Below are 22,190 nucleotides of genomic sequence, written 5' to 3' on the forward strand. Positions count from 1 at the left end.
TCCAAGGGCCCCAAGTAATATTAGTTAATTTGCTGTAACTTATTATTAAATGAAGTTACGCTGCACCCTAATTCCTGATGTACAGAAACTGATAATATTTGTTGTTTTAAGCTGGGGTAAATTTGGGGGTAATTTGTTACCCAGCAATAGACAACTAATGAAGTACCTCATCAGACATATTGTCAGGTTAATTGGCTAAAGATGAATTTCTGACCCAATATGAAAAAAATAATAAAACTTATCCATTCTTTATTCTGAAACCTACTCTATTTCACATATCATTTTCGTGAAGGGTAGAGTTGAGGAGTGTGTAGAGCTCCTACCTCAGAAATACATTACTTCAAACATTAAAAGAAGGAAAAGGAAAGCTGGAATAGAAAACAAATTGTCTTCAATCTGCCGTAATAAAAATCATGATATATTCATTTGGGAATATACACCTAGGAGCCTTGAAAATGAATATTTTACTTGTAAAACAGGTAGAATCAATTTATTTTATTAGTAAATTCATACAGAACCTAAAAATAAAACTAAAAAAATTAAATGACTGAGGATTGGGATCCATTTATGTAATTTTGCCAAATAAATACTATTCATCGAGAACCTACTATGTAAGAGATTAGAACCCAGTCGCTGAGAAACAAATAAAAGATAAGTTTGACAAGTTTTATAACCAAAGTTTGACTACTGTAGCAGCTAGCAATCCATCGTGATCCTAACTATACTTGTGTTTGCATTCATATTACTGGAAAGTGGTAAAGAACCAAAAACAGTGTCTAGGAACCAAAATAACACTCGACCCGAAAACCAACACTTGGACCTGAAGAAAGTAACCCTTGTCATTTCTCAGGTTTATTTCACAATGACGCTGGGTTACTACTTGGAGTCCTAGCCCGAACTACACCCCAATGGCCTAGAAACAGAAGGAACACACCCAGTCCCGCCTCTTGACACTGATTCCTCACTTTAATGAGCCACCACCGCTGTCACTCAAGATGCTTCGCACTGTCATTGGTCGCAAACTCTCGCTGGTCGGCCAGTTTCGGCCAACTGGCAAGCACTGGTTGTCTTTATTTTCGAGAAAAGTGAAGGTGAACAGGGAAAAGAGGCAAGAGATCTGAAATATCTAGGTTGACTCCTGTACCTGAGCGACCTGCGATCTCCACCGCCGCCGCGACGAACTGGCCTCTGGGCGGGGGCTTTTAGCCAAAAGGAAAATGGCTCAGCCGGGAACTGGTGCCCAGGCCATGGAGAAGCTGGTTCAGACTTTACTTGTCCACACCGGTAGAGGTGACCGCGATGAGAATACCAGAAACAGCACTACGACCCTCAGAACTCAAGGTACCTCCAGCTGCAGGGGCCAGAACTGCCGACTGTCCCAGTTTTGACGTTTCCTATTGTTGCCGGAAGTGACGTTAGGCTCCGACTCTTAACGGAGACGCATTTTTATTTCTGTTGTTTACGATTCGCTATAGATTCCTTGTTTCTCACTTGGCAGCACGAGCCACTCTGACCATCAAGATCAGAAAAACTTCTCAGCTGCAAGTTAGAATTGGACTGGCCATTGAGGAGGCTCTCAGCAGAGTCGCTTTTCAGAGGAGTCTTGAACGCGGTGTGGAATCGGCAGCGAGGAATCCTGGAGCACAGAGAAGCTCCCAGCTTTGAAGGTCTTGCGGTGGTGCGTGGCGGGCAGGAACCCACAATTCCAAATACAAACCGTCGGCGCGAGAAGCGCTTCTGGGTGCAGGCGCCTGGCTGTAGTGACTCGCTGCGGGAGGCTGGACTCTGGTGACTGTCTATGGTTGCATATGCTCCCTTCTCCTCTCCCTGTCGTGGTGGGCCTTTGAAACCGGCTTCTTTGCTGGTGGCTGCTGGGTGAGCCTCGAGGAGACGGCAAGGCTGCGCCCGGTATTGGTCAGAGGTCGCCTCTCTCCGCCGTCCTTACAGAGACCCCGGGCGGAGACGAATGACCAGGTCCGCCTTTTCATTCTTTTAAATCAAATGGCGGGAGGGGAGCCTTGCTTATATACCCAACTAGTATATGCTTTTAGTCACAATGAAGTGGGAAGTATCGTGGCAGCTCATCCTATTAGAATTAGGTTGTGACTTTGGGTTGGAAAGTTATAGGCTTACTGATTCCTATTGGATCCTCTGGGGTGAGGATACAAACGGCTCCTGACTGTAAGGAAGACAGGACAGCAGTTCGTGTTTTCCCTGTTTGCATTTCCCCAGCTTTTCAAATATTTCCCCACCTTTATTGAAGGCTACAGATTTTTCCTCACTGTAACAAGTTAATCTTGAAATTGTTATTCTCTTTTACTCTGGAATTATGGCTATGCTAGACTTTTTTTTTTCCGAATTATCTGCAGACCTTTTAATTTTATGTGTGAACACAGCAGTCCCGTTGAACTCTTTACTTGTCCCTTTCTCCTCCCCACTCCCGCCCAGCTTTCTCAGTGCTTTGCCTTTCTCAGACCTTTCTCCTATCTCTTAGAGAAGTATTTCCCTAATATCTTTTGCAGTTTCATAAAGTGTTTTTCTCATTTTTACTTTTTTGTTTTTGATACGTGTTTTTAGATAATATCGAGCGTTATGTGCTATGTCACACACTCTTAGCCATTGACTGTTATTAGAGTCAATGTAGTTGCTTCATTCTAAACAAAAATCACTCTGGTCCAGTGACATTCTATTGGGAGGCATTTTTTTAATGACCTCTAACAGCAATGAGATTGAGCGATGTTGAAAATCTTAAACTGCTAGAGTACACCGTTTTCACAACCTCTCCCACAAGTTCTATTGCGCAGATCTGACTTGTAGACAAGGAAGGAAGCTAGAAAGGAATATTGAGAGCTTCTTTATTATTGAATCTATGCTGCAAGCTGAGTGGTATCTCCTTTTTTTCTTAGTTTTCCTTTGATCAGTGCTGTAAGTTGAAAATGTTAAATTTTTAAAAGTATTTTTCATTAATGAAAGTAAGGTGTTAAGATGTACATAAGTAATAGATTGGCTTCTTTTAATGTCTTGTTTTTAAGGCTTTTGAATTTTATAGCAGACTTAATAAAGCCCTTTATGAGAATATAGAGCAGTAGCTGTAGTTTTATTCTGTAATAATCTCAATTTTAAATCCCTTTATTTTTCTGTCTCATCACTTACCTCCTTCACAAGCTCTACTTGTATTACTCTTCAAAATATTTATTCTGCTGGTACTGAAGAGAGACATACTTTGTTGTCAGAAATTCCATTACCAGAGGTAGAAATCATGTAAGAGACACTGAAGTGTTTTCCAAGATGTCAGAAAAAGGAAAGGTGAGAAGATATCATGAAGTGTTACGTAAAACAAAATTACTTGCACTGGGAAAATGGAATATACATCTGGAAGGACTAAAGGAAGTCTGGAAAGACATAGAATTTACATTAAAGTTACTGGGAAGAAGGTATCCCTGGAAGAATTGTGTTAAGATAGATGGGTCTGGAACCCGAAAGAAGCTCAGACCAACTATATTGGCCAGTGGCAAAATCCGAGAATACATTTTTTGCAGTTAAAGTCAGAGTAGTCCTCACTTCATGTTTTTCAGGAAAGTAAAGGCTGATCTTGGGAAATCTCTTTTAGGCTTCCATGTGTCCATCTACCCCTAGTCAATCTAAAGGACATTAAATAGGGTTTACCTTCTTGGCCAGTGTTTTGTATAAAGTGGTTTCAAGATGACTTTCTCTTTTTCTAGTTATCTCCCATTTGACAGTACCTAAAATTATCTCTGTCTAAAAATGGAAATATTTAGTTGAAGTAATTGATTGGCTGCAAAATAGTGACTAAAATGTGCATGCACAAGTCTATAAAAGTATATTCAATAAGCTGTTCCCTACCATGTTGATAAAGAGACTAGGAACAGAAAGGTAGGTTCATAAAGAGGGAGCGGAGCAGTTGCTCTACCCTGGGGAAATGGCTATGGAAATGAGTGGCTAGGGGCTTAAAGTAGGAAGCTTACTAAATTTAGGATTTTGTAAATCGCTAGCCTTTTTACCTTTCCTTATTTAAAGATAGAGAAACGGTGTGTAAAGGGATGATTTGTATCCTGGACAGCTGGGTAATGCGAATTGGAGAAAAAGATCACACTAACCCAGCTTCACCTGATTTATGAATTGTTCTGTTTTCATTTTAATATAATGACTTCATTTTAATGTAATAACTTCATTTTAAAGGAGCTTCATTCTCTAAGGGTTCATTACTCAAGGTATTGTTATGTATTACTTTTCTTCTATGAAGTGTCCATGGACAGTTGTGATAGATGTTTTTATGTAAGTTATTGAGTTTCACCTTACTGGCTGACTAGACTTATAGTTCAGAAACTTATCTCCTTCCAGCAAAGGTTCTTAATCCTTTATATACCTATTTATGACTCTTCTTTGGGAAAAATCTCCTTTGAGAATCTAATGAAAGTCCCACTCCATGCAAGAAAATTAGTCATTTAGAAATAAATTCCATGCTATTACTTTTGGGGCAGTTTTTAAAAAATGAATCATTGTGTTTAAAGTCTCAGTTCGTTCAAATCTTTTAGTTCACGTATGTGTTTTTCTGTTGTGTACATTCTTCAGAGTCATATTCCTGTTTCATAGGCCCTATGTATGTCAGCTTTTAGTAGGTATCACCAGTAAGTTTTCCAAAATAATTGCACCAATTTACTCTTTCTGTAAAAAGCATAGATATTTTGAATTTCTTGCCTTTTTTTCTGTGTTCACCTTTTCTTCTTGGAAGTAGACAGCTGGCTAACCAGCAAGAGTTTGGGGCTGATGACAGTGCAAAACATATTGACTGACAATGGTAGTGGCTTATTAAAGTGAAGAATCAGCATCAAGAGGGGGAATGGGTGTATTCCTTCTGTTTCTAGGCCGTTGGGATATAGGTCATTTTGGGACCCCAGGTAGTAACTCAGCTCATTCTGAAATAGAGCTGAGAAATGACAAGGGTTTAAGTGTTGCTTTTCAGGTAGAGTGCTATTTTGGACCCTTGGCACAGATTTTGGTTCTTTATTATGATAAGTACCAAGAAAGAAAAGAACTAGGTCTATTAGAGAAAATTAATGAGGGGGATTAATTAGTTTGGGATCTAAGACTTATTTGAGGTTGTGACATTTAAGCAGGATGCCGAGGGGTATTAGCCAGATGGAGAATGGGAGAGGGAAGGAGTTGCTCTATATCTCTTCAAGCTTGAAGAAATGGCATGTACAAAGGTGTTGAAGAGCTTGAGATATCACCAGACATCCTTATCCAGGTCCAGGAACTTTATCCCAGATACCATTTCTGTTATTTGTTGCTTCCAAAATATTTTAAATTAACTAAATCACACACATTCTCTTTTTCATCATTACTTGGTAAATGGAATGTTTTGATTTTCCCTTCTGTTTATGATTTACGTGTATTAACTTATTAATACACGAAGATCAAAAAGTGACCAAAATTGTTCAAAAGGTACAATTTATTAAAGGATAATTATAATTATTTCATGCTGACAATATGTTTTCAAGTGTTTTACAGTAATTTAACCTTTTTGTTTCTATAATTTCATGGTAAGAAAGAAGATGAATTAGGTAGAGCTAGTAACACCAGCTGTAGATAAGAATGTAGTATTTAAAGCTAATATCTGAAATTCTTTTCTTGCATCTGCTAACTGAACGAGAAAATTCTGTGTGTGAGAATGGAAAACTTTGGGTAAAAAGTGAAAACTTGGATTTTGTAGTCCAGGCCCTTAATTAAGTAGATAACACACTCAGAAGGGGAAAATTTGGGGTGCTTTATATACAAAGGGACTATTTTTAGAGGTGTGTGTGCAGGGATCTGGTGCTGCTTCATTTTTTAACCTGTTTATTGCGGTGTGATTGACATACAGAAAGCTATAGACGTTTAATGTATACAATTTCTGTTTGGAGATAAGTAGATATTGTGAAACCATCCAGCCATTATTACTACAAGAAATCAATGCCATCACCTTGAAAAGTTTCCTTCTACTCATCTTTTTTTCACCTTTTGTGATAAGAGCACTTAACATTAGACCTAACTTCTTAGCAAAATTTTAAGAATACAATATTGCTAATCACAGACACTGGGTTGTACCACCAGATCTTATTTATTTTGCCTAACTGAAACTTTGTACCCTTTGAACAACGGCTACCCATTTTGTTCTCCCCATATTCCCTTATAACCACCATTCTATTCTCTGCTTGTATGTATTTGACTATTTTAGATTTCACATATATTGAGATAATACAGTATTTGTCTTTTTGTGTTTAGCTTATTTCACTTAGCATAATGTCCTTCAGGTTCATCCATGTTGTTGCAAATGGCAGGATTTCCTTCTTTTTTAAAGCCAAATTTGTTTATTCTAACATTTTTATTGGGGTCCCTAAGGTTTTCTACATATAAGATCATGTCATCTGCAAACAGATATTGTACCTCTTCTCTTTTGATTTGGATGTTTTTAATTGCTTTTTCTTACCTAGTTATTCTGGCTGGGACTTAAAATACTACGCTGAATAGGAGAGGCTAAAGTAGGCAACCTTTGTTCTTCATCTTATGGAGAAAGCTTTCAGTTTTTTACCTTTAAGTATCTTAGCTGTGGGCTTCTCATAAATGGACTTTATTTTGTTCTTCCTTTACCTAATTTGCTATAAGGTTCTTCCATACCTAATTTATTGAGGGTTTTAATGACAAAAGAATATCGAATTTTGTCTAGTGCTTTTTCTGCATCTGTCGAGATGCCCATGTGAGTTTTATCCTTCATTCTATTAATACAGTATATTACATTGGTTGGTTGTCATATGTTGAACCATCCTTGCGTCACAATGAAAAATCCTACTTGGTCACGGTATATGATTCTTTTAATGTGCTGTTGTGTTTGGTTTTTTAACATTTCGTTGAGGATTTTTGCGTCTATATTCATCAAATATATTAGACTGTAGTTTTCTTGTAGTGTCTTTGTCTGGCTTTGGTATCAGGGTGATGCAGGCCTCAGAATGACTTTGGAAGTGTTCCCTCTTTTTTTTTTTTTTTTAAGATATGTTTAATAAGGTTTTGTGTTAATTTTTCTTTAAATGTTTGCTAGAATGTATCTGGCTCTTGGCTTTTCTTTGTTGGGAATTTTTTGATTATTCCTTCAATCTCTTTTTTTGTTATTTGTCTATTCAGGCATTCTATTTCTTCTTGATTCAGTCTCGGTAAGTTATATTTTTCTAGGAATTTATCCATTTTTTCTTAGATTGTCCAATTTGATGGCATATAATTGCTCATAATAGTCCCTTATGATACTTTTTATATCTGTGGGATTAGTTGTCTCCTCTTTCATTTCTGATTTTATTTGAGTCTTCTATTTTTAAAGTCTAGCCAAGGATTTGTTGATTTAGTTTGTCTTTTCAAAAGAGGAACTTTTAGTTTTGTCAATTTTTAAAATTGTTTTTCAATTTTCTATTTCATTTATTTCTAATCTACTCTTTATTATTTTCTTCCTTCTGCTAATTTTGGATTTAGTTTGTTCTTTTTCTAGTTCCTTGAGGTGTAAAGTTAAGTTGTTTATTGAGATCTTTTTTTTTATTTTCTTTGAGACGGAGTCTCGCTCTGTCACCAGGCTGGAGTGCAGTGGCGTGATGATCTTAGCTCACTGCAACCTCCGCCTCCCGGATTCAAGTGATTCTTCTGCCTCAGCCTCCCGAGTAGGTGGGACTATAGGCATGCACCACCAAGCTCAGCTAATTTTTGTATTTTTAGTAGAGACGGGGTTTCACCATGTTAGCCAGGATGGTCTCAATCTCTTGACCTAGTGATCCACCCGCCTCAGCCCCCAAAAGTGTTAGGATTATAGGTGTGAGCCACCATGTCCTGCCTCTTTCTTCTTCTTAATGCATTTATTGCTATGAACACTTCTCTTATTCTGCTTTTACTGCATCCTATATATTTGGGTATACTGTGTTTTTATTATTGTTTGTCTTGAGATATTTTATAATTTCTGTTTTGATTTCTTCTTTGACCCAGTATTATTTAATAGTATGTTATTTAATTCCCCTGTATTCGTGAATTTTTCCATTTTCTTTCTGTTATTGATTTCTAGTTTCATTCCATCGTGATCAGACAAAATGTTTAGAATGTTTTTAGTCTTCTTAAATTTGTTAAGACTTGTTTTGTGACGTAGGCTGTGATGAGTTATAGAGAATGTTTCATATGCTCTTGAGAAGAATGATTATTTTGCTATCGTTGGGTCTCATGTTCTGTATATGCATGTTAGGTCTGTTTGGTCTGTAGTGTTGTATAGTTTGCGATTTACTTGTTGGTATTCTCTCTGGATGACCAGTACATTATAGACAGTGACATATCAAAGTCTCCTTCTATATTGTATTGATATCTATTTCTTCCTCCAAGTCTATCAATGTTTGCTGTTGGCATTCTGTCTGGATGACCTGTACATTATAGAGAGTGATGTATCAAAGTCTCCTTCTATATTGTATTGAATGATGTTGGGTGCATATGTATTTTTAGTTGTTGTATCTTTCTATTGAACTGACCCTTTTACTATTATATAATGCCTTCTTTGTCTCTTTTGACAGTTGTCGACTTAAAGTCTATTTTGTCTGATATAGATAGCCACCCTGCTCTCTTTTGGTTATAGTTTGCATGGAATATCTTTCTCAATCCCTTCACTTTTAGCCTACATGTGTCCTTAAATGTTAGTCTCTTGAGGATAGTGTATAGTTGGTTGTTGTTTTTATTATCCATTTCAGCCATTCCATGTCTACTGAGAGCCCTTAATTATTAAAAATTTAAAGTAATAATTTTTAATAATTAAGTACTTAATTGTTTCCATTTTATTCATTGTTTTCTATTTGCTTTCTGTTTCTCCTGTTTTTCTCTTGTTTGTTGTCTTTGTGATTTGATGATTGTAGTAGAATGCTTTGATTTTTTTTTTCTTTTTTTTTGTTTATTTACTATACTTTTTATTTTGGTTACCATGGGGTTTGCACCAAATATTATGTAGTTATAGCAGGCTTTTTAAAGCTAGTAACAACTTAATTTCATTCATATTCAGAATCTCTACACTCCTCCCCCATCTTCCTCACCAATATATGTAATTGATTTCAGATTTTACTTCTTTCTATATTGTTTCTATTAACAAATTTCTGTGGTTGTTGTAGTTATTCATACTATTTTTGTCTTTTAATTTATATACTAGTGTTCAATGAGATTTACGTGCCACAGATTTCAGTATTGCAATATTCTGTGTTTGTTTTCATGTTTACTTTTAGCGGTGAGATGTATACTTTCATATGCTTTCATACTGTTGGTTTAGTATCTTTTCAGTTAACTTGAAGATCCCCTGTTAACATTTCTTGTTAGGGCATGTCTAAAAGTGACAACCTCCCTGAGTTTTTTAATCTGAGGAAGTTTTTATGTTTTCTTTATTCTTTTTTCTTTTTCTTTTCTTTTCTTTTTTTTTTTTTTTTTTTTTTCAGGTCTGGCTCTGTTGCCCAGGCTGGAGTGCAGTGACATGATCTCAGCTCATTGCAACCTCAACCTCTTGGGCTCAAGCAGCCTCCCACCATAGCCTCCTAAGTAGCTGGGACTAGAGGCATGCACCACCATGGCTGGCTAATTTTTGTATTTTTTGTAGAGACAAGATTTCACCATGTTTCCCAGGGTGGCCTTGATCTCCTGAGCTCAAGCAATCTGCCTGCCCTCAGCCTCCTCAAGTGCTGGGATTACAGGTGTGAGCCACCACGCTTGGCTATTTCCTTCATTCCTGAAGACAGTTTTTTCAGGTAATTATTTTCGGTTGGCAGGTTTCTTTTCTTATTTTCAGTATGTTGAATATGTCATTCCACTCTCTCCTGGCCTGCAAGTGTTCTGCTGAGAAATTCACCAATACCTTTATAGGGGCTCTGTTATATGAAATAAGTTACTTTTCTGTCGCTGCTGTCAAAATTTCTTCTCTGTCTTTGAATTTTGACAAATTCATTGTAGTGTCTGTTAGTACAGACCTCTTTGGCTTCAACCTATATGGGAACTTTTGGGCTTCATGAGTCTGGATGTCCATTTTCCTCCCTAGATTTGGTAAGTTTTCAGCCATAATCTAAATGTGCTTTCTGCCCCTTTCTCTCTCTCTCTTTGCCTTCTGGAACTTGTATAATGTGTTTATTAAGTTACTTAGTGGTGTACCATAAGTCCCATAGTATTACTTCATTTCACTTTTTATTCTTTTTAATATTTCTTCCTCTAATTGCATAATTTCATATGACCAGTGTTCAAGTTTGCTGATTCTTTCTTTTGGTTGATTGAGTCTGTTGTTGAAGCCTTCTATTGAATTTTTTAGTTCAGTCATTGTATCCTTCAGCTCTAGGATTTCTGTTTGGTTCTTTTTTATGCTTCTCCATTATTGAACTTTTTGTTCATGTATTGTTTTCCTGATTTTTATTTTATTTTCTATCTGGGTTTGTTTATTTGTTTGTTTGTTTTTGTAGCTCATTGAGCTTTAAGATGATTGTTTTAAATTCTTTGTCAAGCAGATCATGGATCTTCATCTTGTTATAGTCAGTTTCTGTAACCTTATTGGTTTCCTTTGGCATGTTGTCTTTACTCATAATCCTTTGAGTCTTTCATTGGTGTCTGTACGTTTGAAGGAGCAGTTACCACTTCTGTACTTCACAGAGTGATTTCAGTAGATAAAGATCTTCTCCTGCTGGGTCTCTTGATGAGACTGACTTCCAAACCACAGTCACTTAGGTGGAGCCAGGTTGTGGGTCTGCTTACATGTTCAAAATCAGGTCTGCGGTTGTGGGCCTGTTACTGGGGCTTGGGTGGGTGTGGTTCCTTCTGGGTTCCCAGACAAACAAGTCTTCCTGTGGGACCTTGGACAGGTGAGTTGAAGCCCACATGCTGATGAGGCTGCTGCTGGGTCTGGAGCCAGTTCTGTCGTCACATGCCTGCTACTGAGGCATGATTCTGCCTTCTCACAATAGCTTCTATCAGTCTTGGACTCTAGAAGGATGTCACAGCCTTCTACTTGGACCCATCAGGGCACTTTTATACATAGATGGTTGCTAAATTGGTGTTTCTGTGAAGGACAAGGGCTGGGGATGTCCTGTTCCACTATCCTTTTCTAGCTAAAACCTTCTTTGATTTCTTTCATAGTTTTGTAATTTGTCACATACAGATCATGTACATATTTTGTTAGACTTAGAAGTGTTTTTTGTGCTATGATAATGGTGTTTTTAGTTTTATATTTCATTCTAATTATTTATTGCCAGTATATAGGAAAACATTTGACTTTTGTATATTAACCTTATATACTGTGATTTTGCTATACTCACTTTTTACTCTTAGGGGTTTTTTTTGTTGTTAATTCTTTAGCATTTCCTACATAAACAATCATGCCTTTTGCAAATGAAGACCACTTTATTCCTTTCTTCCTAGGGTATTTTATTTCCTTTGCTTGCCTCGTTTCGCTAGCTAGGACTTCTGGAACACTGTTGAATAGGAGTGGGGAGATAGGACATCCTTGTGTAATTCCCAGTCTTTGGGGGAAGTATACAGTTTCTCAGCCTTAAGTGTGGTGTTAGCTGTTGGTTTTTTTTGTAGGCTTTATGGCCATTCTAATAGGTGTGTAGTGGTATTTTGGTTTAATTTGCAAATCTGTAATGATAAATGATTTTGAGCCTCTTTTCATATTATTTACAATCCACATATCCTCTTTAGTGAGATATCTGTTAACATCTTTTGCCTATTTTTTAATTGTATTGTTTGTTTCAGAATTCTAGGTATTTTCCCAATTAAGTTGAGGGAGTTTCCCTCTATTCCTAGTTTGCTGAGAGTATTTATTATGGATGGGTGTTAGGTTTTTTTCAAGTGCTTTTTCTACATCCGTTGATAATACATGATTTGCCTTCTGTGACCTGCTAATGTGGCTTATATTGATTTTTAGAATGTTGTACTAAGCCCCTGCATACCTAGAGTAAATCTGCTGGGTGTGGTATTTGATACCTTGGTTGAGTATAGAATTCAAGATTATAAGTAATTCCTCTCAGGATTTTGAAGATAATGTTTCTGTATCCTTTAGCTTCTAACATTGCTATTGAAAGTTTGATGCTATTTTGATATTCTTCCTATGTGATCTTTTCTTGCCTTGTTGGATGTTTTTCAAAACTTCTCTTTTACTTTATGAAATGTCACAGTGATATATCTTGGTGTGAGTTTTGTTTCACTTCTTGTGTTGATCACTCATTGTGTTCTTTCAATCTAGAAAATCATGACATTCAGCCTTAAGAGGTGTTTTTGTATTATTTCACAATTTCCTCCCTCATTTTCTCTCGTTCATGAGATGTTGAACCTTTCGGTTTGGTCTTCTAATTTTCTTATAATTTCTATTCCACTTTTGTGTCTTTTCATCCATTGTGTAACTATAATTATCTCCTCAAACTTGTCTTATTTAAATTTTTATTTTTGCCATCATTTTCAATTCTATTGTTGATTTCTATTTAAATTCATTGTGGTCTAAAAGCAGACATTGTATGATTTCTACTTTTTAAAAATGTTAAGGTATGCCTTATGACCCCAAAGATAGTCTATCTTGGTGGATGTTCCATGTGAAATTGAGAAGAATATGTATTCTATTGTTGTTTGATGAAGTAGTCTACAAATATTCATTATATCCAGTTGATAGATAATATTGTTTGTCCTTACTGATTTTTTTTTTTTTTTTTTTTGCCTGCTGGATCTATTTCTGATAGAGGAGTGTTGAAGTCTCCAACTAAAATAGGGGATTTGTATATTTCTCCTTGTGGTTCTGTCAGTTTTTGTTTCATATATCTTGACATTGTGTTGTCAGGTGCATATACATTAAAGATTGTTATATTTTCAGGGAGAATTAAGTCCTTTGTCTTTATGTAATGACCCTTTGTCCCTAATAACTTTCCTTATTATAAAGTCTGCTGTCTGAGATTAATATAACTGTTCCTGCTTTCTTTTGATTAATGTTAGCATGGTATATTTTTCCCTATCCATTTACTTTTAATCTTATAAACAAAATGGATTTCTTATAGACAACATGTAGTTAGATCTTATTTTTGGTCCACTTTAACGATCTCTGGCTCATTTTACATTCTCACAAGCTTAATATTTTTTATATCCTTCTATTCTGGTTTTAGGTTTTAATTTTTTTTCTAATCTCATTGAGAATGGAAAGCTTCATTTTGAAATTTTTTCTCTGTATTATCTCTATTTCCACCGAATTTTTCTTCTCTGCTTATTTTGTTTAAGGTATTTATATATACTTTTCATACTGAAGCTTCCCTCTAATAGTTATTGACCTTTGGGCATATATTCGGTTTTAAACATGAGTCTCTAAGAAAAAAAGGTGCCTGGTTAGGGCTTATCAATGAGTGAGTTTGCTGCAGGTTTATTGGGCAAGACCCTGCCCTTTTCAATGGGGATTTTCCTCAAATGTCAGAAATGTGATACTTTTTCTCTAGGTCCATCCACCTTCTCTGGCATAGAACCTGATAGTCTGTTGTCACAGAGGATATAAGTCTAACAGCTTCTTGAGGCTGAGATATAGGAAGGAACTTTATTACTGTGTGTGTGTGTGTGTGTGTGTGTGTGTGTGTGTGTGTGTGTTTTCATTAATACTTCTTTCTGCCTTCTAACACTTCCTTCTGTATTGTTTGCCTTGCCTGATGTTTCCAAATTTGGTGCCTCCTTGATTCAATTTCTTCAGAGTGTAAAGCTCTTTTCTCTTTCCAGGGAAGGTGAGAGGTAGTTGCCTTGCTGAGCAAGTTATGTGTGTAGGGATAGGAGGCGGGAGGGAAAATAAATTCTAGGGTTAGCTGCTTCTTATGTAGACTTTCAAATAATCATTCTTATTTCAGCCCCCTGGACTTACCCCTTTGTCTTTCAGAAGCATCAAGTGCACCTGATTTGTGAACCTATCTTGCTTCAGTTGGTTTCCTCCTAAATATTAGGCAGATGGGATTGGCCAGTCTGTGCTCTGCTAGGTTGGTTATCCCTTATTCATTTGCTTTTTGTTTTCCAAAATTTTGTTGATACCTGTTTTGTCATGTGAAATCTCCTATAGTTCTTTTTGTCCTGGTGGGTATATATGATTTTTAATTATTTACTTTCATTTTAGTGGTCTTTAGAAAATGGAAAGGAAGGTAACATGCATTTAATCTGTCATATTTATCCAAGTGAACCCTGCATTTTTAAAATGTATTTTTAGTTTTTAGGAAAGGTATCTTTTTGGCAACTATGTGAGATCAGAGCCCTGTGATTCTGATTAAATCTGCGCTAAATTTATTTGTCTCCATTTTTTATTGATTGTGTTATGTAGCTTCTATAAGCATCTAAAAGAGTCATTGATGGATGTTATTCCAAGTTGATGTGTCTTCTCAACTGATGCTTTATGCTTAAAAAAAAACTATTTGGGCAAGTGTCATATAAGATACATTATAATAAGATGAATATAAGGCAAACTTTTTTTTTTTGGAAGGAAAACATGTAGGAGGGTAGGGGAGACACTTACCCTATATTCAGGAACTTATAGTAGTTACAAAGTAGAACTTGAGTAATAGAGAAGAAGCTAGGGGAAAAAGAGCTAGGGTAAGATAAATATGGTAAGTGCCAATAGGAGATATGAACAAAATAGAATCAAGAAGCTTCAGAAATACAGAGACTTAACCAATATTTCATGGATTTCTATTTTCAGGTGAAAAATTAGACTATTTCAAGAGTTGGAGCTGAATCTGATGTTAAATAATGGCAACAGGTGACTTAAAAAGAAGCTTACGGAACCTAGAACAGGTGCTCCGCTTGCTAAATTATCCTGAAGAGGTGGACTGTGTAGGGTAAGCTATAATATCAAACTTAATTGTATTCTTCTTGCTAGTGATTTGAGATAATATTTAACATGGGGGACTACCTGAGAAAAATCAGATTTTACCTGGATCCTGTTTAAATCTGCCTTGAAATGATTAAAATATTTGAGAAAGCAGGGAATTACAGGAGTTTATTTCTAAGTATGAACTAATGAAGAATTCCAACTTAAAAGATTTAAAACTGTTTAGAAGCACAGTATTTATCTGCATAAGGTATAATCTCTGTACAACTTTTAAACTCATAGAGGTATAATAGATTTCATTATTTGTATAATCTACCACTCTCTCATATTCAGTTGGATGATATTTCTTACAGTTAAATATATCCAGAATAAGAAGAGATTGTTGCCATTTCTTGTCAGTCATTTCTTGTCATTTATTTGTTTATTCTTTTATGGAGGAAAGATTTTATACGTTTAAGGCAAGTGTTCTTTTTCATATGGAATATTCTAGTTAGTAGATTTTTTTGTGTATGGCAACCTGAAGATTGCTCTTATGCTCTCCCATTTAACAGACCCCACTTTGAACCTTTCACTTTAGCTCCCATTTTGCAACTATGACTTAACGTTTTTAGAATATGGCAACATACATTTTCCTATATTCATGCCTATATAATATGGTACTGCAGTCATTCTGTATCCCTTCATAATTCTGTTTCTTCATATCACTTACCCTTAACCTGTTATTATTGATTAATTGATGGATTGGTTAAATGTTTCCCTTCAGCTTACTAGAATGTAAGCTGAAGTCTTGGACTTTGTTTTTTGTTTTCACTGTGGAATCCCCCCATCTAGAATTATGCATGGCACATATTAGGAGTTGATTAGACATTTATTGAATGAATGAGTGTCCAGGGACAAGTCCAAGTTAGATGTTCAAGAGTAGAGGGAAACTTGGTTAAACCAACTACTAAGTAGAATCCTTCAGTAATGGGCTTTACATATAAGAATGGATATGCATACAAGAATGGATATTCTAATAACTCTTGAGGTTACACTAGGGAGAGGTAACTCAAGAGAAGGCTGAAAGTGAAAGGATAGAGAGGAGAGTAAGGAGAAAGTTTAGCTCTAATTGCTGTTATTATAGGCATTATATGTGAGAGGCAGAAGGTATGAAACAGATGTAATCCATGTATGTAAGAATCATCTTGATTCCTCAAAACATGAAAATCCTGACCGTCCAGAACTTGCAGGGGTTTAACCAGTTTGAGTAGCCAAGTTTTCTCCTTGCCATTTTAAGTGTCAACATTTTAAAAGATGTTTTAAATAGGAATAATTCTAAAATATACCAGTATTCTCTTGTTTTCTAAATACAGTGTTTAAACATTTAATTTTCTTATTACCCAAAAGCATCATTAAGAACAATAATTTTTAGATTATTATATAACATACTAAAATCTGCAGGGTCTATTGAGATTTGAAATGCTGCTTGCTTCTTCCATAGAGGCACTCAGATTGCTAGTCTCCCTACCACACACATGTAGGTACACACACAACACCCCCCTCATTTTGATTCTTTTTTCCACTTTTTCACATGTGTTATGTTTTCTGGCCATTTGCTGTTTTTTTGTGTTGGTATCTGTTTTTCTTACTGTTTCTAATATGCTAAGTCCTTAGGAACTAGATAATCAAGGTTTTTGAAATTGTTTAACATAAGTGTTAAATGTGGGGCTGGCTGTCATCTATGTATAGTGTGCATAAAATGGACAGATTTTGCTGTTCAAAGGTGTTTTTTTTTTCATTTCCTGTTTTTGGACTGTGTTCAGATAGACAAGATTGCCAGAGCAGTTTTCTAATTGGGTGGAATAGTATTTTAAAGAAACATACAAGAAATAATTCATATTTGTCCAGTACAACAAAATGCAGTGCTATCATCATGTATTTGTTCTCTGTCTTAACTAAAAATTTGGGTGGAGATGGGGATGTTTATGTGAACATCTTGAATTTTTTGAAAAACATTTATGTTTTATATAAGTACAAAATACTGCAATTGAACAAATGTAACTGTGCTTTGTTGTGGGAAAATCAGTGAAGGTACTTCACATTGAGAAAATAAGAAGACACGAAACACTACCAGACAGATAATGACACAGCAGATACTGAGTAGCCTGGGAGTCTTTCTTGGAGAGATCAGTATAGATCAGAAAGTTGAGGAAAGCTTCATGGGAAGCTTGAGATTTGATGAATGATTCATAAAAAATAAATAACAATTGGATAAGCAAAGAAGAGTGGGATACCTTTCTAGACTGGTGGAATTAGCATAGGTAATAATGTACGATTTAGAAGGAGCAGTAAGTGAAAAGTAATAGACTGGTCAGCCAAGTCACAGTTCATGCTTTTTCCCACCCCATCTTCCTCATCTGTAACTTAGAATTCATAATATTTACCTTTGGAAGTTTGTGGTAGAGAGCAAAGGAGGTAATAGAACAAGTGTTTCCAAAACCATAAAGTGTACTTCAATTTTGTAAGATGGTACATTGCTTTTATTAGTAGTAGAAAATGGAGTAGATCACGTAAGACTAAGCTTTGGAAAATCAATGGTAAATAGTTGGTACTAGAGACCTATAGTAAGTTTTTTGAGCACATGAACAGTGGTATTTCATAGTAGTCTGGCTAGACTGGTTTAGAATGGGGAATGGAATCTAGAAGGTCACATGTATCACCTAATTATTATAGCTATAGTGTTAAGTTTTAAATTATTATAAACATTTCTAATATTTTCTTGATTATCCAACTTTGTGGAATTATGCTTATTAAATGCTTATTAAAAATATTTTTCTTTTTTTCCTAACAGTTTGATAAAGGGAGACCCAGCAGCATCTTTGCCCATCATCAGCTATTCTTTTACCTCATACTCACCTTATGTTACAGAACTTATAATGGAATCCAATGTAGAGCTCATAGCGAAAAATGACTTGCGCTTTATAGATGCTGTCTATAAGGTATTTTGAGTTTATGAAACAATAACTATTAGTCATTGAATGATTTTAAAAAATTAATGATTTAGCCATAACTTCTTAAATATATGCAGCATATACAGTTGACAGGATATTTTCATTTGTATTTATCTCATTTAAATGTAGTCCCTATTGAAATCAAGATGCAATTCATGTTTGCTTTTTGAATGTTACCTATTCTAATAAATACAGCAACTGGTAAATATTTGTTGTTGGCTGTTGTTTGGCCTTTTTAATCAAATTTTAGTAAAATTTGGTATACTGGCAGAAATTAGAGAATAATGTAATTATATTCAATAAAACTTATAGTTTTTTAGAATTATATGTTAATTTAGTTGTTTGTAAGAAGGAACTATTACTGACATATTCTTTTTTTATTAAACTGATATATTCTTTGAGGTCTGAGAGCATGTCTTATATTGTATCTACCCTAGTATTTATACTTGTACTATATGTATTTATACTTGTATTTATACTTGTACTATGTATTTATACTCGTACTACGTATATACTGAATTTAATCTTGTATTTGATTTTTTTAAAACCCTGCTTTTATCATTAATTTTTGCTTAAGTACTGTGGTTTATATTAAAGTTAGTTTTTAATGGTAAAACCCACTTATCAAATGTAGTCTTTTTCTTTTTTTTTTTTTTTTTTGGAGACTGAGTCTTGCTCTGTCACCAGGCTGGAGTGCAGTGTCACGATCTAGGCTCACTGCAGTCTCTGTCTCCTGGGTTCAAGCAGTTCCCCTGCCTCAACCTTCCGAGTAGCTGGGACTACAGGCATGCACCACCATGCCTGGCTAATTTTTTGTATTTTAGTAGAGAGGGTTTCACCATGTTGGCCAGGATGGTCTCGATCTGCTGACCTTGTGCTCTGCCCACCTTGGCCTCCCAAAGTGCTGGCATTACAGGCATGAGCCACTGCACCCAGCGTCAAATAGTCTTTTAAAAAAAGCAGAGTTGCAGTCAATGAAATGGGAGCTTTTATATGTAGTCTCTGTTTAATCTTTCTCTTTCTTGCTTTTGATCCCAGAAAACATCCATGGAAGCCTAAGAGGCACTTTTAAGAAATTCTAGAGCGCCACAGAGTAGATTTAGGAAACTACTGATCTAGTGTTTTTTTCATTTTACAAATGAAAAATTGAGACCAAAAGGCCTACTGACTTATCCAAAAATCACATAGTGGAAGAGTTATAAACAAATAGAACTATAGTTTCTGACTCTGGTATGGTATTCTAGTGAACTAAGGAGTTTTTCTAATGTCTGTGAAGATATTTAAACTTTCTGGTGATTGACTATATATTTCCGTCTCTCTGGACAGACAGCTGTTCTCCAGCGTATCCTTTGCTACCTGTTTTCCACCTGATACCTGTCTTACTGGATCATGACTTACACCAGCCCTATGAATTACTTTAGTACTCTTTAGTTAATGGCTTGGTTTTCCTTGTCCTCTCAAAGGTGGCCATTATTCCCCTGACCAGGTGGGCATCATCATTTGGAATTTTAGAAATAAATTGCTCCCAATTATTACAACAATCTGTTTCCTCTGCAGCTTCTTCGTGATCAATTTAATTATAAACCAATTTTGACAAAAAAGCAGTTTATCCAATGTGGGTTTGCAGAATGGAAAATCCAAATTGTTTGTGATATTTTGAATTGTGTGATGAAAAAGCACAAGGAATTAAGCAGTCTTCAGAAGGTAGTTTTATGAATAGATTTTAATGCTGATGTATGCTATTAATAGATGGCTTAGTAGTTTAATGTATAAAATCAATACCCTAGACAGCAAATTATTTCATAGTGTAATTACTGTATTATTCAAAGATTTGAGTAACCTTATAAAGCTTGTTGTTTATTTTAAATACTACTCTCTTGTTTTATACACCTGTGACTGGGAACTCCTAGTGTTAAACTAATAGTTCAAATATAATACATTTTCGTTACTTCTTAGTTTTTAAAAGTCATGTAGTCTCATTAGAGTCTCATTATTTGTCAGTTATATTTCATATATGAAAATTTAAATGTTAATGGAATTTTAATATATAATTAGGCTTTCACACAGAATTTGTTATTTTGACTAATACCTTTTTTTTTAGATTCCATCACAACAAAGAAAGAAAATCAGTTCTGGTAAGTCAGAACCTCCTTTGAGCACTGAGAAAATATCTGCAGAGGCTGTTGGCGTTGATATCAGTGGCAGGTTTATGGCTTCAGGAAAGGTATGCAACCACAAAGAAAATATCATATTGTTTAAGAGTTATCTAATTAATCCAATATACAGTTTTCACTTTTCTGAGTGGCACCTGATGAAACATTCTAGTTAGATATTGGAGTGTAGGGATTTTTAACAGTGCATGTCATATATTTTTGGGCAGTATGCCTGAAGTTATAACAATAGGATAGAAATATAAAATTAAATAGGTGTTCTCTTTATATTTCTAATTTCTAATTCTGCCTGATTTCCTAAACAGAAGAGTAGTGATTTAGGAAGATTATCTTATGCAGTTATCTACATTTGCTCTTAATTGTGTTCTGGTCTTCCTAAAACATGGGAACATATGAAGAGCCTACATTAGCAGTAGTGATAGGTTATAATCATTCATTTATGTACATTGTATTTCTGTAACCAAGTATGAATTATCCAATAATTTGTAGTCCCTACACGTAGAATCTGGTTTTCCGTTAATATTTTGAATATTTTCTCTTTCTTGAAAGATAATTTTTCTGCCATTATCTGCTTTGAGCAGCTGTGGCAAATTGAATCTAATGCACTTAGAGCTACAGTGTTTCTATCACTAAGGGAGATTTGAGCTAAAATATTATTTATTAATATATTTTCAGCTGTCTTCCATCTGGAGAAAACTCTTTCTGATTGAATGATAGAATATCAGATGAATTATCAATGGTATAATTAAGTAAAGGATGTGAATACTTTCTGACTGAAGTATAATCTAGAGTATTATTTCTGCCCTAATCCAAAATAGATGAGTTATGTAAACAGAATCTATTTTAAAAATTTATTCTTGGGCCTGGCGCAGTAGCTCACGCCTGTAATCCCAGCACTTTGGGAGGCCGGGTGGATCACCTAAAGTCAGGAGTTCAAACCAGCCTGACCAACATGGTGAAACCCCGTTTCTACTAAAAATACAAAAATTAGCTAGGCGTGGTAGCTGGTGCCTGTAGCCCCAGCTACTTGAGAGGCTGAGGCAGGAGAATCGCTTGAACCCTGGAGGCAGAGGTTCCAGTGAGCCGAGATCGTACTACTGCAGTCCAGGCTGGGTGACGGAGCGAGACTCCATCTCAAAAAAATATATGTTTATTCCTTTATACCTTAAAAAAGTGAAATTTTATTGTAAGAAAAGGTTCTTATGCCACTTCTTTTTAATGTGCCTGTTTTGCTGTAGGTAATGAGGACAATATAAAGAATGATACAGAGCCGCCATTTTTGAATAAGTGCATATAGTTTTTGTACACTTGCATCTCTAACTCATCAAACTCTTGTTAGTTTTATTTATTATTTTGTAACTGTTAAATGACTTATATCTTGTATTCTTCCTCAACTAGAAGGAACATATATAAACAGGGATTTTCTTATACTGATTTTTTGTACCTTCATTTTGCTTAGCACAGGATTAGGTACACTGTGAGCACTTATTAATTATTTATTGATATAATGTGCTTTTCAATCTTCTATTTCAGTATGAGAGTTGAGGGGACAGTCTAAATTGTCCTAGCTAAGAAAAATGTAAACTTCAAAACATTAGACTTATTTTTAATTGTCTTAAAGCAAAGTTTTCTTTGTTATCTATTAAAATGTATATCAGATCTTTATCAGAAATTTGAGTAAGTATTAAAAGTTCTCAGATTTAGAAAAGAGAGAGTCTACAAGTACATTTCTTTGTTTCCAAGCAAAAGTTGAGTCAATATTAAAGCAAATTGTCTCCTATCCCAGTGCCTTATATAGTATGCTTATTTGTGCTTCTGAGTCACATATGTTTTTATAGTGTGTATGCAAACTGTAGAATAGGAAGCAGGTAGAGGATTTCTAGGTAAATGCATACCGTGACCTATTGCTTTTTTTGTCAGGACTTTTTCGTTGTCATTATTAGGTTTGAATTGTTAGCTGAAGGTCTAATAAATTGCAGTTTGTTTAATAGAAAAATTGTAATGAGCCCTACTCATAGAGCCAGTTTTTGATTATTTATAAGTGAATTATTCGGCAATCTTTTTTAAAAATAACTTTTTATTATGGAACATTTCAAACATTTACAAACATACCCATCATCCAGTTTCAGCAATTTATCAACTCTTTGATAATCTTGTTTTGTC

General features: G+C 35.3%; 1 protein-coding gene across 17 annotated transcripts in view; it reads left to right on the forward strand.

Moving 5' to 3' along the window:
- Window positions 1-1,027: 1,027 nt before the first annotated feature.
- The window catches only part of CEP44 (centrosomal protein 44), a 34,811-nt gene continuing 13,648 nt past the window's right edge, over window positions 1,028-22,190 (forward strand). For 3 of the 17 annotated variants that reach the window (XM_054554726.2, XM_054554731.2, XM_054554733.2), the window contains exons 1-6: window positions 1,044-1,974; window positions 13,928-14,024; window positions 14,735-14,873; window positions 17,697-17,844; window positions 19,414-19,560; window positions 19,958-20,080. In XM_054554726.2, the coding sequence (XP_054410701.1) occupies window positions 14,785-14,873; window positions 17,697-17,844; window positions 19,414-19,560; window positions 19,958-20,080 (507 nt within the window). In that variant the 5' untranslated portion in view covers window positions 1,044-1,974; window positions 13,928-14,024; window positions 14,735-14,784. Of the gene's footprint in view, window positions 1,975-9,649; window positions 9,798-13,927; window positions 14,025-14,734; window positions 14,874-17,696; window positions 17,845-19,413; window positions 19,561-19,957; window positions 20,081-22,190 lie in introns of all 17 variants that reach the window. The other 14 variants (XM_054554725.2, XM_054554732.2, XM_054554728.2 and 11 more) reach the window with 13 other exon arrangements.

This window comes from Pongo abelii, chromosome 3 (assembly GCF_028885655.2).
Source record: "Pongo abelii isolate AG06213 chromosome 3, NHGRI_mPonAbe1-v2.0_pri, whole genome shotgun sequence".
Taxonomy (NCBI): domain Eukaryota; kingdom Metazoa; phylum Chordata; class Mammalia; order Primates; family Hominidae; genus Pongo; species Pongo abelii.